This window comes from Zootoca vivipara, chromosome 4 (genome assembly GCF_965207765.1).
Source record: "Zootoca vivipara chromosome 4, rZooViv2.hap1.1, whole genome shotgun sequence".
Classification (NCBI taxonomy): domain Eukaryota; kingdom Metazoa; phylum Chordata; class Lepidosauria; order Squamata; family Lacertidae; genus Zootoca; species Zootoca vivipara.
The window spans coordinates 40,108,115-40,124,974 of NC_142587.1; the positions used below are offsets into that span (position 1 = coordinate 40,108,115).

At 40.2% G+C, this 16,860-nt stretch overlaps 1 protein-coding gene across 3 annotated transcripts in view; it reads right to left on the minus strand.

Moving 5' to 3' along the window:
- Positions 1-16,860, minus strand: part of RPS6KA3 (ribosomal protein S6 kinase A3) — a 44,386-nt gene that overhangs the window by 24,873 nt on the left and 2,653 nt on the right. For all 3 annotated transcript variants that reach the window (XM_035114889.3, XM_035114888.3, XM_088667786.1), the window contains exons 2-4: positions 9,809-9,865; positions 2,799-2,915; positions 920-1,001 (exon numbers count right to left, since the gene is read on the minus strand). In XM_035114889.3, the coding sequence (XP_034970780.1) occupies positions 920-1,001; positions 2,799-2,915; positions 9,809-9,865 (256 nt within the window). The remainder of the gene's footprint in view (positions 1-919; positions 1,002-2,798; positions 2,916-9,808; positions 9,866-16,860) is intronic.

Genomic DNA, 16,860 nt, shown 5'->3' on the forward strand with positions numbered 1-16,860 from the left:
TTTTTCTGTGAGACCCCACTACCCAACCCTAAGATTAACATTATTACTAATAATTTATTAGGCCTACTTACTATTTTTTAAATTTGCATACCGCCCTATACCTGCAGATCTCAGGAATGTTCACAACCATAAAATATCAGTGAACTAAACAGGTATTATTTCCCAGCAAACATGCATAGCAAAATGTTTAGAAGCATTAATAATGTAAAAAAAAAAAAGTTCAAGAAAAAGAGCTAATAAGCAAATAGGTGATTGAAAAAGACACCACTGTGTGTAAATTTAGATGCAGAGTCATCTAAATTTAGGTGCAGATTCCAGGGAACAAAAGCAAGGTTGTCTAAATATGAGCAAGTATCAAGTGCATGAAAGTGCCTCAATGGGTTCCAACTTTTTCGCATATGCTACTTTTCAAAATCACATTCTTGATGAGGCTACATAAATAATTATATTCTCTCTCTCTGTGTGTGTGTGTGTATGTGTGTGTGCGTGCGTACACACACACACACACACACACACACACACACACACACACACCGTATATTCCAGCGTATACGACGACCCCCGACTTTTGAGAAGATTTTCCTGGGTTAAAAAGTAGTCTTATACGCAGGAATATACATGCCAGTTGGATTGTATTGCCCTGAATATATGAATTGCTCTCATTTTTAAAGCGTACGGGGTTAAAGTTCTCCCAAGATTATGTAGAAGCTCAGCCATCAAGTCAACATCAAAAAATGCAATTGTCTGAATTCTTAGTTCTTCGTCACATAACTACCAGATTCACAGACAGACAAAAGGATTTTTCTAGCACCTTCCTTTTACTATCAGCTCCTCCATCGAATCTCATTGCACTGCCAGTCTCTTGCAACAATGTTTCAATATATTATTCTTAAATATTTAAAGAAATCATGTGATTTACCCTTGAGTGTTGCTTTTTTTAGCACCTTCATTGCATACAGCTGTCTTGCATCCGATCCTGAGATTTTTTTTACAAGGAATACCTGTATTAAACACATGAAACAATTCTATTACAATGATCCAACACACATTGAACAGACCCAGGGTAAGAACGTATCTGTGCACATACAAAAACATCAATCTCACATACCCATGCATGAATGCCTGTCATATCTTGAGACCCAGTAGGTAATATCTCTAATCTTTATCCCTGATTTTGAGAGCATCTATGCTACACAAACAAACATACCTTACGGTAGTTAAATGAATGCAAATAGTAAGGTGGGCATTATTCCACTTCTCACGCAATTCCACTTCTCTACATACTTTTAAAAAGCTGCATGTGAAGAAGACTCTGGCCCCAATTATATAAAAACAGGTGCACTTTCAGTATAATTTCACATTCCTAACTCACCAAGTATTTCACTTGTTATAGCAAGGCTACTAGACTAGAAGGAGGGTACACTTCCTATCAGTAACTTACAGAAACCCAGTGCGACGAACAGAGGAAATTGGATGCCAGGGTCATATATAAGATTGAACAGTCTTTTATCAAACCAAATTCCTTGAGAGGGTAACAGCAGTGTATAACAGTGAAAGCCCAACCCTGGCCGGAGAGTGGCAGGGCGTCATAGAGTTGCAGTCTCACTGCTACATCTGCAGCCTCCTTGCTCATGCTGGTCAGGGCAAAACACAGCCGTCTGGCTAGATATCATCAAGTGATGGCAGTGGAGATGGCTCAGGATGCAGGGAATCCCGGATCAGTCCAGCCACTTGCCCTCCCTGGAACACTCCACTTACAGACATCTCACAGGTTACAGCAAGTTAGAAGTTTGTTGGGGGGTGAACAGGAAGCTCAGCATCAGTGAAGGTGTTGTGGGCTGAGGGAGAATCTCCGCTTAGCTCACCCCCGCCCCCCATGGCAGGGACTTAGATTGAGCCCTTAGTCAAGAGGAGTTTATTTAAACACGGCCACTCAGACTTTTTTTTTTGCATTTAAATATTGAATGAAGAAAATGTGTTGTTGTAAAATAGTCATCTTTGGGTGCAGAATTCTGTGAGCGGTAGTTAGCTCAGCTGGTTAGAGTGTGGTGCTGATAATGCCAAGGTCACAGGTTCGATCCCCATACAGGCTATCTGCATGTTCCTGCAGTTCAAGGCGTTGGACTAGATAACCCTTGGGGTCCCTTCAAACCCTACAATACTTTTATACTACACAAAGCTCAGTAGAATATTTCCACAATTGAGGGGAAAATTTATGTCAAGTGTCTAACTCTGAAAAAGAAAATCAACACCACATACTACCATGGCAATCCTAGAAATATGCCTTTGTTAAAGAGATGTAAGTTTCCTTCCACTTGTGTCAAAGTATTAAAATAGGCAACTAAAACAAATTCCATTTTGCTCAGAGACCAATGCTTTGAGTTGCTTTAATACTTGACATATGTCAAGAATATATAGGTTTTCATCACTGACACATTGAAGACTGTTAAAATATGAACTAGATACAAAATATATGCATGCTTTTATTCATCCTTGGAAAGATATAGGGTGAGACTGGATTCTAGTGATATTCAGAGTAGACCAACCAGAATTAGTGAAAAATATGTTAAATTTATACTGTTCACTGAAAAAATATACTGTAACAATAAGTATTCCTGCATATATGAATGCGAGCTAGGGCAGCAAACTAGGAGACAATTAAGGAGATTAGAACAAAAGATTCAAGAGGTGGTATTACAGAAACAGAGCATCTATTTTGGGAATTCTGGTTAGTGCTGGCTCAGGCAAGCCATCTGAGCACCATGACAGCTGGTATCAATTCCAGAGGTCCGTCGTACCTTTCCAAAAGACCCCTGTCCTAGCACTTTAAGGAGTTCAAATTGTGAAGGGTCTGCTTTTTCATGTCCTTCCTTGACGTGATATGTTATTGCAATCTCTTTAATATTGCCTTCTTCCTGCAAAGAAAACAAGAATAAAGTTCTCATTTTTATGTTTGGAATTCATGCCTGGAATATTCATCCTAGGCTGGTATTAAACTATTCACAGATGAAAGCAATTGTAATGGATAAAAGCCAACAAAGAAAAAAAAATATTCATTAAGTCCAATGTTGGTACCACTAGGAAAAACAGGAATGTAGAATTTCCACAAAAGTTTGGTTTTCTTCATGTTTGGGAAAACCACCAACTGAGGAATGACAGATACCAAACTGCCAGATTTTTATAGAGTAGGGAAATACAAAATAACAGAAGGAAGCTTAGTTATGAACAGTTTCTTTTTTCCAAATTAAGAAAATAAAAAGCGGAAAATAGCCATCTGGCATATTCAGCTACCTAGTAAAAATACTAAGTTTAGGTCATTATCGTAGGCCACTTTTTAAATGTTTCTTCAACATTTTGCTTATCTCTCAATATAACATGTAGTCAGTACAGGCGCAGCTCTAGTCACTCTTCAAAATCGCAGCTTCAGCTGTCTTTTCTAAGAGCTAATTCACACTTTATTATAAAAAGGGGAGAAAGCAGGAGAAAAGTGACTCACTTCTACTCCTAGTGTTGTTTGCTAAGCGGTGGGGTGGGGACTTAGGGATGTCACTGCAGCAAGTATCTGCAAGTCCCACCATGGACATTCACAGGAAAAGCAGAAGTGTGAGCCTCTTCTTTCCCCGATTGTGTATTATGTGCAAACTGACTGGTGATTCATGCATTGAGGAGGAAGGGCTTCACAACCATAATGGTTCTCTGCTCAACTCTCCCAAAGCATTGCTCCTAGCCTCCATAAGCAGTACTGCTTTTATAGGATTATTTAATACACAAAGTAAAAATAAAATAAAATCATTAGATCAAATAGTTTATTCTCAACAATTGGTCACATTACATATATCCTTCTTCCAAAGAGATCAGGCAGGGTAACATGCATTGAATTACCAACTTTATCACTGCAATCTTCCTATAGGTGAGACTGAGCCACTGTGACTTGCTTATTCCATTGAACCTCCTGGCTGAGCGGAGGTTTGAACCTGGCCACAACTCACTATACATTTTATTGCTACACAGTAGTCAAAGCTCTTCCAATACATAAAAGGAGTTTTAGGATTGTATTATTATGGACTTATAGTAAGTTTCACAACGACCAAAAGTTAGAATGTCCAGCCATGCCTTGTATTTGCTTCAAGTTCAGCAGGGATGGAGAATTAAAAAGAGCCATGTGTTAGAAAGAAGCAACAGTCAGAAGTAGAAGAACAGTAATAATTCAAGTAAATTGAACTAAAGGAAGGACAGGAGATGTAATAAAGGAGTAGGGAAGAAAGCAGCTATGTGTGTGGAAGAAAAATATATTTGCTGCTTCTGTGTTTCACAAAAGTGAAACTGAGTAATTGCTATCCTTTCCGCAGCTGGCTTTATTCTCCTTGCTGGCATGATGCAGAGTATACACATGGTGACAACAGGGAATTGAAATATTATTGAATAATTTCAGAGATAATAAATTACTGCATACAGCACTCTCAGGGGACATGTGTATTAGATTGTGCCCTAAATTAATCTATTACGCGGCCAAATTTAGAAAGCCACATACAGTCGTGTTCTTGTAGCTCCATCTCAAAAAGAGCTAGAAAAGTACAGAAGAGGTCAAACAAGAAGACAAAGGCATTGGAGCACCTTCCCTACAAGTAAAGCAGCAGCACCGACACTTTGGAACTCCCTGCCTATTGATATAACACAGGCCCCTTCACTGTAGTGTTTTTTGTTGGTGTGTGCTGAAGACATTCTTATTTAGATAAGCCTACCCAGATGTTTAGAAAGTTTGCATGAGATTTGTTTTAGTCTACTTTATTGTTATTTTAGCATTCTGTTCATTTTAAATTATGGTTGTACTTTTTTTTAGTGTTATCTTTATTGTTTTTGTAAACCACTTTACGGCTTTTTATAATCTATAGATTCTATGAAATAAGAAATAAAGTGTTTGGTGCATTTTAGTCAGAAAAAAATGACAAAGTAGGGCATAAGATAGGTTTTATAGAATTATGCATGATGCAGAAAAAGTAGGCACAGAATTTTTCTCCCTCATGTTAGGGTGGTATTAAACTAAACTGTACTCAAACTAAACCCACTGAAATTAAGATGACTCAGGTCCATTACTTTCAGTGGGTTTACTCTGAGTAAAACTTAGCTGAATACTATCTTTAGACTGGTCAGACCTCACCTGGAGTACTGTGTCCAGTTCTGGGCACCACAGTTCAAGAAGGATACTGACAAGCTGGAACGTGTCCAGAAGAGGGCAACCAAAATGGTCAAAGGCTTGGAAACAATGCCTTATGAGGAACGGCTTAGGGAGCTGGGTATGTTTAGCCTGGAGAAGAGAAGGTTAAGGGGTGATATGATAGCCATGTTCAAATATATAAAAGGATGTCATATAGAGGAGGGTGAAAGGTTGTTTTCTGCTGCTCCAGAGAAGCAGACACGGAGCAATGGATTCAAACTACAAGAAAGAAGCTTCCACCTAAACATTAGGAAGAACTTCCTGACAGTAAGAGCTGTTCGACAGTGGAATTTGCTGCCAAGAAGTGTGGTGGAGTCTCCTTCTTTGGAGGTCTTTAAGCGGAGGCTTGACAGCCATATGTCAAGTATGCTTTGATGGTGTTTCCAGCTTGGCAGGGGGTTGGACTGGGTGGCCCTTGTGGTCTCTTCCAACTCTATGATTCTATGATTCTATGACTTCTGCATCAACCAGTGAGATTGATTGGTAGCAGATTCAGGGGACATAAAAGAAGGGAGTTCTTAATACAACACATTATTAATCTATGGTGTTTCACCACCACAAGATGAAGTCATTGCTTAAGATAGATTTAAAATAATTAAGCAAATTTATGGAGGATAGAGTTAACAACAACAATGTGGCTAACAGATGTTGTTATGTCCCACTCTTCCTCCAAAAGGAGCCCAGGGTGGCTAACAATGTTCAAACAAATAGAACCAACATAAAACAAAAGCTAAATGGAACAGTTGTTGTGTACTTCTGAACACCAGATGCTGAGGACAAATAGTGGAGTAAGGGGTATAGCCTTGCTGCCTTATTATGGGCATCCCAGAAGAAATCAACTGACTACTACAGCAAACAGAATGCTTAAAAGAAGATCTTTGGGCTAATCAAACTAGGCTTTTCTTGAGTTCTTACCCAGTACCAAACCATCTTCCCACACATGCACCAATCACGAGCATGGATATTTGTCTTACTAGGGGCTGCAACCCTGCTCACTCCACTAACCAACCCTATTTCCATTCCCTCCACAATAACCACGAGAGCTTCCCCTTCCTACTCCATGCAACTACTGAGCTCGCTTTTCACTTTCCCAGCTCCATTTCTGAAGCCACTTCTCTCTTCCAATCTGCAGCCCTCTTTGCACCTGTTTTCACCTTAACCCACAAGCCTATACCTCCTGCTTCCACTTTTTTGTGCAACTGCCTCCCTTGCACACAAACCATCCCATGGTAGCCTCTTGCACCTATCTTGTGGGCGGAAGGGAGGCCAGTTGGTGGTATGGGGTCTTTTCGCTGTGCTGTTGTATTGTGTGGGAAATAGTGTTTGTATGAGGTACGTTTTTTCTTTACATTGCAGTGTAGTCGAAGCAAAATTCCAAGTATGGTTGATATTTGGCCAATAAATTATTCTATTCTATTCTCCCACACATTGCTACTAAATATCCTTTCCATCCAACTAGAAAGCCACCATCCCTCCTATTCTTCAGCTCCTTTCATGTCCCTGCTTTCATTTTCAACCCCATCCGCATGCCTCCTTTTCCATCATTGTTTTGCAAAACCTTTTGCTTAGTTGATATTCCTGCACTGCAAGGGGTTAGAGACTAAATGACCCTTGGGATCCCTTCCAACTCTACATTTCCATGATTCTCTCTTTCACCCCTTTTTTCCTTCCCCTTCATACCTTTTTCAACTCAGCCTAGCACACAGACCACCCCCACTTCTATGCCTCATCTCCTAATCTACACCCCACTCTGCACACACCCCATGATGACATATGTTACTGAATCTTTAAAATGAATAGACTATTAAGAGCAAGCCTATCAGTCAGCTAGTTCAGTTAGAGAATATTAAATTCAGTTGACGAATGTTATACGTATATTGTATGACTGTAGGGTGTTTGCTTGTTAATAAAATATCTATTCTAAATTATTACGTTAGATCTGGAACTTATTGTTGAATAAAATACATGGTACCAGGAGTGAAATACACTGTGTAAAGGTACTATGGACTATCTGAGGGCTTTGTATATCTCTCACACACATGAGTCAGCTGAAGAGTAGAAGTTTGTGTATAGCAAGAAGCGAGGAACACTGAAAGGGAAAAAGAGGCTACTTTAAACAAAGAACAGCAGAGGTTTGAGTAAAGTAGGGATGAGAGGATAAGTTTTTAAAAGAACTGTTATCATCTGTGGCTTGTTGCTCAGGGCTCCTTTGGGTAGAATAAAAAGAATAAAAGAGAAATTTTATGCCTGAATTGCTTTCATAATTTTAAGGGACCCAAAATGACTCTCTTGCCCAGAATCCCCAGAACCCTAGGCCACCACTGCTTATTGCCTCCCCACAACAACTTGGGACTCTTGCTTTTGGAAAAAGACAATGTCTTTTGACCACTTTGATCACTATCAGTCTCTTTAACAGAAGAGTTGAGTAATGGGGGTGTTGAATGGACGTGCCTATAGGGACTGAAGCAACGTATATCAGAGTAAGTAGGTTGGAAGTTAGAGAGAGAAATATGGAGCATTCCTCCCCACAAATATTCTAACCAGAGCCATGAAATTTTACAGGCCTTTAAATAGCCATTAATGACAGATGTGCTGCTTTCTATTCTTCTTCACTTTTTCATAACATCTCAAGTTGAAAATAGATGTAAATGGATTTTCTGGCCCCTTTCCATCCCAGAATGTTACATATGTAAAGAAGCTCTTGGCATATCATGCTAAACTCTGTCAAGAATCTGCAAAGTGTTAAGTTCTTTTATGAATGTCAGAGAATAGATTTCACGCATCTATCTGGTTTATAAACAACACCTTTGTAAGAAACAACTAGTTTGGGAAAATTCTAATATTTTCTAGGTAAAATTATTATTTGTTTTTAATTATGGTGAAAACTCATGTCTTTGATTCAACAGTAAAGAATGTATGATTTTATCTTTGTGCTTGTCTCTTTGATCCAGCACAGTTATCCATCAGTAGAATGGAGAGCTATTTCGATTGATTTCCCTCCCACATTCCCAATATTTGTTCTAGGACAACATGAGAGGTAGAGTGGGGGTGGGGAGGACTGCAGAGGAAAATTGACCAAAATGTCTCCTGTCCTTTATATCATTTTAATTACATCTTGGTAGTGACACCACTTTCTGGAATTCTTGGCACTTAAATATCTAACTGGTTTGAAATGTCTAATTGATTTATTTCCTACCTGCTATCATGCGTTTGATCAAAGCACTATTATTATTTAGCCTGAATCCAATGTTGTCTGTGTATGGGGAGAACACAATAACCACTTACACAACAATTTTCTTTCCTCCCAATGCAGCCCTCCCTCAAAATCTGCTCTGGAGGTGGTCCTCTACAAATCAAAATAGCAATCTCCTATAACCACTTTCTGGGGTCTGCTCTTCATGAAGGACTGGAGCAACTTTAGAACAGTACCCTAGGTTGGTGAACAGTTCACCAGGACACGTGGAAGATTCCTGCTTTCAGTTAGAACACTTCAGCTTAACTTAAAGTCTGTTATGTAAGGAATGAACTTACATAAAAAGTAACCTTGTTCCATTGGCCCACAGTAACACAGTACAGGTTACTAGATAATATTGTGGTTTTAAGAAACACATTCTGGCATAAATTCATCCTGCACATAATTTCTTTTTCCTCTACTCCTGAACTCAGGGGATTATCTAGAATTCATTTTTCTCAATGGGTTATGGAACAAAGGTTGAGTTCTCCTAAGATAAACAGGACTTACAAACTAGTTATGCTGCAACCCGATACACAGTCACTGTGGCTTACATCTGAGTAAGTAAAGGGGATGAGAAGGGCAGCACTAAAAGGAACAAGAACAAAGGAAGCAAAAGAGGCAGCAAAGTCTCAAAAAACCGTTGAAAGATCAATCTTTATGAATAGTAATAGTGTTAGTGGAACAAAAACATCCAATGCATTTCATATGATAACAACTTCCCTCAGGAGCACAAGATTACAGTTCTCATATCAAGGCAACACTTCTCTCTTTTTTTCTGAGTGGGGATGTATAACACTGCACTGTTAAATGCCTGGGAAGTACCGCCTTCCTCTGATAATAGTTCACAAGAATAACCGAGGTCCATGTTCCAAATTTAAAGTTTAAATTTAATTCAATACATTTTTTTTATTCTATTGCCGCAAGCCAAACATGTATTTAGGCATATTATATTCCATACAAGTACCAGAAAACTGATATAAAAAATGAAGTCACTCGGCAGCAGTCAATCGATACAGCCATTCTAACTAGAGGAGTCACTACTACTTCATCAGCTCTGCTGAGAAGCCAGCTCCTTCAGCCGTTTCTTTTCCTTCAACAGTCATATGGCAACAGCCATAGGCATTCTTTCAGGCTGCAACTGGGGGCAGGGATAGAAGGGAAGCAAGGTGACAGCATAGGCTCAGCTGAGAATCCAGCAATTTTTGGTTTCTCCTCTCTATTTCAGCCAGTCATTGTAAGAACTTTGTAACTAGTGCTTGATTTTGCTTTTGCCCTGAATATGTGCATGCATACTAGTTGCCCAAACACCATAGCCTGAGACTGTCCAGGCAACATGTCAACACTCAGGTTTTACTTACTGATTGCGGATTTATCTCTTCTTCTCCCATAGGTTCATCCATGATTTGTTGGCCATTCTGCAAAAAAAGAAAGGGGGTTCATAAAGCAACTAAAGTAGAAACACTTCTCTACATCTTATTAAAAATAACAAAATAATGGGTTGTGTTCAACTTACCCAAAGTATAACCATTGAAATTAATGAACCCAAGTTTGTCACATCGATTAACAGCAATGAGTCTACTCTGAGTAGGACTAGCACTGGATAAAACCAGTATCAATTACTATAAAAGATGGTTGCAACTACTATCTTACTGGGCAGTGAATGGGGGGGACTTTCCAGAAAGAAAATAAGATGTACAATTCTAAGCCACTAACTATTTAGAGCACTTATGACTAGAAGCCCACAGATCTGCAAAAAGCAAGCGGAAGGCAACAACCCATAATACAAAACAAACATTTAAACTGGAACTTGACAATGGCAATGGCACATGTGATGCAGCTCTATTGAAAATTATTGTGTTTTAAATAATATGTAAGTTCTATTACTGTGAAGTGACGATAAAGAATAGAATTATAGGACTGCAATGTTTAATCAATTAGATATATCAATAAACCACTTTAAAAGTGGCCTATTAGACAGGAATTACTATATTAAGGGGACTTTCCCTCTTAGGCAAGATAAAATGCCTCATAAGATTTTTCCTCTCATATATATCACCTTAAAAAAATGATGTATGCTACTTGCTTCAGAACTTTTTTTTTTTTTTTACGCCAATGTGAAATCGAATCCATTAAAGCAATATCAGTCAGGTTTTACTGTGCAACCCACTGCATATCTATTTCATATCTTGGATCTTGTATGGTTGGCTATCTTGTACTAAAAGCACAGATATGAGTTGCCCTGGGACTGGAGAGTAGAAGGAAAATGCAATTTGGCTTTTGTCATTGCCCAGCGGACTCAGGACCACTAAGAGACTGCATCCCCTGCCTCCCAGGAGTAACATCAAGGCGATGGGAAATCTAACCTGGCCCTACTTCTCTCTTAGTGGAGAACACTGAGCTACAACTGCCTGCTGCCCTGGGAATGCAAAAGCAAGGGGAAAAAACACCCCGACTCCATTTGGCGGTCAAATGAACAAAATACACTAATTCCTATCAGGGCCGTCTTAAGCCCATCCAGCGCCTTGGCGCTAAGGTCCCTCCAGCGCCCCCCTCCAGAGCCTCTCCAAGGGCCCGGGAGTGCCAAGTGGACCGCGGCAGCAGCGGGAGGCCACCTCTGAGGACTCCGCACTGCACCTCCTTCTTGTTTTCCCAGCGCTGGGTTCCGCTCAGTCAAGCTTCGCCACCAGCGCACGCACCGCGGAACCAGCAAGAGCTGCTTGCGCGCTGTGCACGCGCTGGTGGCAAAGCTCGACTGAGCGGAACCCAGCGCTGGGGAAACGAGAAGGAGGTGCAGCGCGGAGTCCTCGGAGAAGGAGAGAGACGCGGTGCAGCCTCTCAGCTAGTGGAGCGTAGTCCTGGCCGGATCGCCGGAACCCTGCGCTCACTTGGCGCCCTTCCAGCGCGCGGGGCCGTGGTTCTCCACGCCACTAGCGGGCCTAATTCCTATTCATGAAAGAACAACAGAGAAAATCAATCCAGCTCAACTGTTTGTGGCCTTCCCACTGCAAGAACAGACTGCTGGACTAGATGGGTCTCTGGATCCTTTTAGTACCCTCTAGTAGTCTCACTAAAGGTAAAGGTACCCCTGAACATTAGGTCCAGTAGCGGACGACTCTGGGGTTGCAACGCACATCTCGCTCTATAGGCCGAGGGAGCCACATGACCCGGAAGCTGTATGCCGGCTCCCTCGGCCAATAAAGCAAGATGAGCACTGCAACCCCAGAGTTGTCCGTGACTGGACCTAATGGTCAGGGGTCCTTTACCTTTACCAGTCTCACTATTTTATCTGGCCTTAAAGAACTGATATCTCTCCTCTATATTTTCCAGTGTTCAAAACTCCCATTGTTCTAAGTGCATTTTGTAATAGGGAATTTCATTAGTGTGAGCAGTTTCTTAGCTCTGGGTGGACTACTGCACCTAAGATTTCAGATTAAAACTGGAAGGAAAGGAGGACCTTTTTCTGCCTCTCCACTTCTAACTACTCTCTGAAGGCTGGAGAAGAGACCCTCTTAAGAATATTAGAGGGGTGAGCAGGGGAAGGACTAGACCATGTGAAAAATGATATATTTTAGCTGCAGTTCATTCATTTTCAGCTTTGTATTCTTGTTCACAGTGCTCACTGGAAGGACAGATCCTGAGGCTGAGGCTCCAATACTTTGGCCACCTCATGAGAAGAGAAGACTCCCTGGAAAAGACCCTGATGTTGGAAAAGATGGAGGGCACAAGGAGAAGGGGACAACAGAGGATGAGATGGTTGGACAGTGTTCTCGAAGCTACGAACATGAGTTTGACCAAACTGCAGGAGGCAGTGCAAGGCAGGAGTGCCTGGCATGCTCTGGTACATGGGGTCACAATGAGTCGGACACGACTAAACGACTAAACAACAACAACAAAGCAGCAGCCATGTTAGCTGGAGCACAGCATTTGTCTACCAATTTCTCATCCAGACTTGGCTGCTCAAAGGAAGTTACTCTAAAACACTTCTTAGGATGACACTGCTTTAAAGCAAGTACTGTATCAAGATGGGTGTATTTCAGTGCGGGAACTGTCAAAGATAAGAAGCACTGCATTTATCAACACCTTCCCAGAAACAAACAGAAGCCTCTGTATGACTCCCCTCTTTCTTCAGACCCTACTTACTAATTTCCACTTACTTACACCAGGCAGTTATCCAACTTTCAATGTCAAAGATGGCAATGCAGCCTTCACCACCTGACGCAAAACCAAGAGATGTATATTTTAACCATTTCTTATCACTTTGTTGTCTGGGTAACCCAAAGAAACACACCAGACTCTTACTCATCCTCATGGATCCAAATCAAAATACTCTACTACGGAATACTAAAATACTGCTTTCTTCCAACAAGAGTTCATTTTATATAAAAACATTTAAATGGATGTGAAGAAAATTTAGAGCACAATTCCTTATACTTTTAATTTGTAGCATCATTATCACATTAGGAACATTAGTATTCCAAGTAAAACTCGTGGAACACATATTTGAACTAACTTCTATATGATTCTACATTCCTTTTAGCAATATATAATTTTCTTGCTCACAAGGGACACCCAGCAAGAACGAGCTGCATGTACCAGATCTCTAATCTGTCTTATTATTTGGCTAGTAAATCAGACTAGTGAAGGGCTTCTCGCGAAAGGTGATTCATTATAGCCAGTCATTTTCTCCAGCAGGATGAGTGTACTAAAATGACATTGCCAAAGACTGTTGAGCCCTCTGGTGTGTTCATCACCACATATTAGTCTAACTCTAAAACAGATACAGATAGATGTATGACGTGTTTACATCAGTAACAACTGAAAGATTGCAGTGGGGCAGGTTCAGTAAATGCTAAGGTGTAGAAAAAAATAAGTAAAAAATAAGTCAATTTACAATGGTTTTCCATATTAGGAAATATTGTATAGATGTTTCAATGCAAGATAAATCACAAAATTCCAAGTATTACAGTATTACAGTTGCTAGTGTAATCCGGCATTTCAAATTCCTGACTGTACAGTATGATAACACACAAATAGTTGGAAAAATAATGCAAGTTACAATACAAAGAAGATTGCAACCTTATCTTGCAACCTTTCTGGTAAAAGATGCGAGTGTAAAAGCTATGCAGGTCAAAGGTCATTAACAGGAAAAATGATATTTTGTAGATATATGTATCGTTTAGCATTTTTATGAATTTTGCACTAAGAGCAATGTACATATCACAGTAAGTAATGATCATGTTCAGACACAACTACAGGTAATCAATTAGCCTATGCATGAGCCACGTGAAAGTGCATGCAGACTGAGCTCTCCTGCGTCGCTCCTCTCTTCCTCTGTCAGGGAAACAAACCATCGAGTGTCAGACTTAGCAATACTCCAAACCAGTGCTTGTGGGTTGTTTCTCTCAAAATAGACCACAATCTGTAGCCAAGTTTCTTTCTTGGCTGCCCACTCCCCAATCATGCTTTTTTTTGGGGGGGGGTAAGCAATCTATGAGTGCTGGTTCAGACATAATGCAAAGCCAGTAGTTTCCCTGAAGCTGCAAAAACAGTAGAGCTCAGCATACTCACACTTGCATGTGGCTTGCGCACAGGTTAATTTGGCTAACTGCAGTTAAGACTGCAGAAATGATATATCACTACAATGAGCCAGATATTTTTGGAAAACGCTGAAGACAGCCATTAGTAAGAGCTTCATTGTTTTTCTATTTGCAGCCTAATTATATTCATATTTACTCAGAAGTAGTCATGTTAATTTCAACAGAACTTACTCCTAGGTGAGTATGCTTAGGACTGAATCCCTAAGTTATATTTTTGTTTCTTTCAAACTGCTCACTGCTCCATATTTTTCACTCCATATTTATTTCTTATAACTGAAGATGAAGAGGATGATGTAAACAACCTCTGTACTTCACTCAGGCAGAGTAATGGTTACAGTTAAGGTTTTTTTAAAAAAAATCATTTCATTGATTTGTACACCTTACTGACTTTTTACAGCTGTGTTCTCAAAAATTAATGAACATATTTTTTCAATTGTTCCTTGTAGGTTTAAATGCTGTTTTTAGGTAATTCATAAGCAAATAATTGGATTCACTGGTAATGCACATTGTAGTGTGTTTTCAATTCTATAACCTTCAAGCAAGAAACTGAAATCTCTCACAATGCCACCCTGCAAATATAGCATCTTGCTCGTTTACATTTCCGGCATTTTACAGGAACATATACATTTTTGTTTAAAATGTCAGTTTAAAAGTTGCAACACAGCTCTGTACATATTCTTCTATGCTATTTGCTTCAGCTGGGAGAACATATTATCTCCACAAGGTTGTTGCAAGGATATTGGTGGTGAGAATAGCAGCTTACCACAGTACAATAGGAAAGTGTGCCAAGGATGAGAAGTATGAACAGACACAGTTTAAGGGCACCTGGAACAGATTCCAAGCCCCATCTGATAACAAAAACATGTCTGCATAGGTTATGGTACCACCAGCCCTCTATCAATATGACCAGTGCTTTCTCTACTGACAGTCTCAATAAAAGGCAAAGAAGCAATTTTTCAGAAAGGGGCTTATTCTCACTTCAAACCATTAAATACTATAATTTCCCTTCTTAAAACATTTTGATATAAGCAAATACTATAGCCATGATTAAATACTTAAAGGATGAAAACACTTAACATATAATTAGAAGGTTTTAGAATAAAGTAATGCACACTTTTCCCATCTCTCCAGCCAGCCATGAATCTACACACAATGTGCTTTTATCCTGTATTCCACTAAGCAAAATGGCTTTGAGTTACTGTTATAATCTCTCCCTCCCTCCCTCACATCCATTTTTTATGGAAGTCATGCATTTGGGACAAAATTTTTTTAACTTTGCCTATCTGGGGTCTGAACTGGCCGTGACTGACAAGGAATGAGACCAAAATGATCAGGAGGAGGATGGAGCAACTTCCCTGTGTGGAAAGGTTGAGGTTTTTAGTTTAGAGAAAAGGCAAGTAAGAGGCAGCATGATCAAAGTGTATAAAACTATGCATGCTATGGAAAACGTGGATAGAAAAAAGTTTCTCTTATAACACTAGAATTTGAGGATATTCAGTGAAGCTGAATGTTGGAAGATTCAGCACAGACAAATGAAAGTACTTCTTCCTTCAATGAATAGTTATACTATGGGTTTCACTCCCACAAGAGGTAGTGATGGCCACCAACTTGGATGGCTGTAAAACAAATTCCTGGTGAATAAGGCTATGTTCTACCTCTGCTGTCAGAGAGAGTGAGTATGTTTCTGGATATCAGTTAGTGGAAACCACAGACATCTGGTTGGGTACTGAGAGAACAGGATGTGGACAAAGGGGTCACTGGCCTGATTCAGTGGGCTGTTCTTATGTTCATAACCAACTCTAGTTGCAGCTCAGACTGGAGTTTTGAGAAACATACAGACATTTAGATTAATTTCACTTAACCAAATGAAACTGGGTATATTTAAGTCTATACACAAAGAAAACCAGAGGCTTTTGGGTCACAATCATTTCTTAAACAAGCATTGTTCCTAATTACCAAAGACTATCACTAGAGGCATTCCCAAGCAATATTATTATTTATTCATTAATTTAAATCACGCTACTGTCTTGAAAGAATAGGGTGGGAAGAAACACTTTTAATTATTTCACATCAAAAGTACTTTTTTGAAAGATGCACTCTTCCACATGGGATCTACTTAAAAAGTTTCTTCCATGGAGAAGCGTACCATATTATGTTTGAAACCCTTATAAGTGCATTGGCTCCATAGCGTATAACATCTCTACACCAAGGCTAGTCACAATCAGTAGGTGTGGAGCTGGCAAAGATTACCTGGATGAGCAGATACTCCTGGTAGTGGGCAATTTTATCATTATAAACAAAAATAGCCAAGTTTCTGACCTGGCTGCAGACCACAATGTGACCTGCCAGCCTGGTGTGAAGACTGCAAATGTCACACATCATCTAGAGAGGCTGGTAGATGGTGCTGGGGAGACGTCAGTGGTCATGCTGCATCCTGGCACCAATGGCATGGGCTAATGTAGTCATGCTCCAACCCCATCAGCCCCAGTTAGCATGGACAATGCCTAGGGGTGATGGTAGTTGTACTCCAGTAATTTCTGGAGGGCACCATGCTGGCTACCCTTTATATAGCTGGGAATGCCTCTGGCTAATTAAACAATCTATTGGGGGGAGAGCTGTTACTATGTTATGCATTTATATGCTTTGGAAAGGAGGCCTGGGGGTGCAGAAGAGCACAAAAAAGGCACCGAGGGCCACGTGCAGTCCTCAAGCCACATGTTTGACTGCCCTGCTATAAATAGGGGGGGGGCAGCCATGAAAGAGCTGCATAAAATTGTGCAAACTGTTCTTCACACAGTTCACAGTTAAAGCTT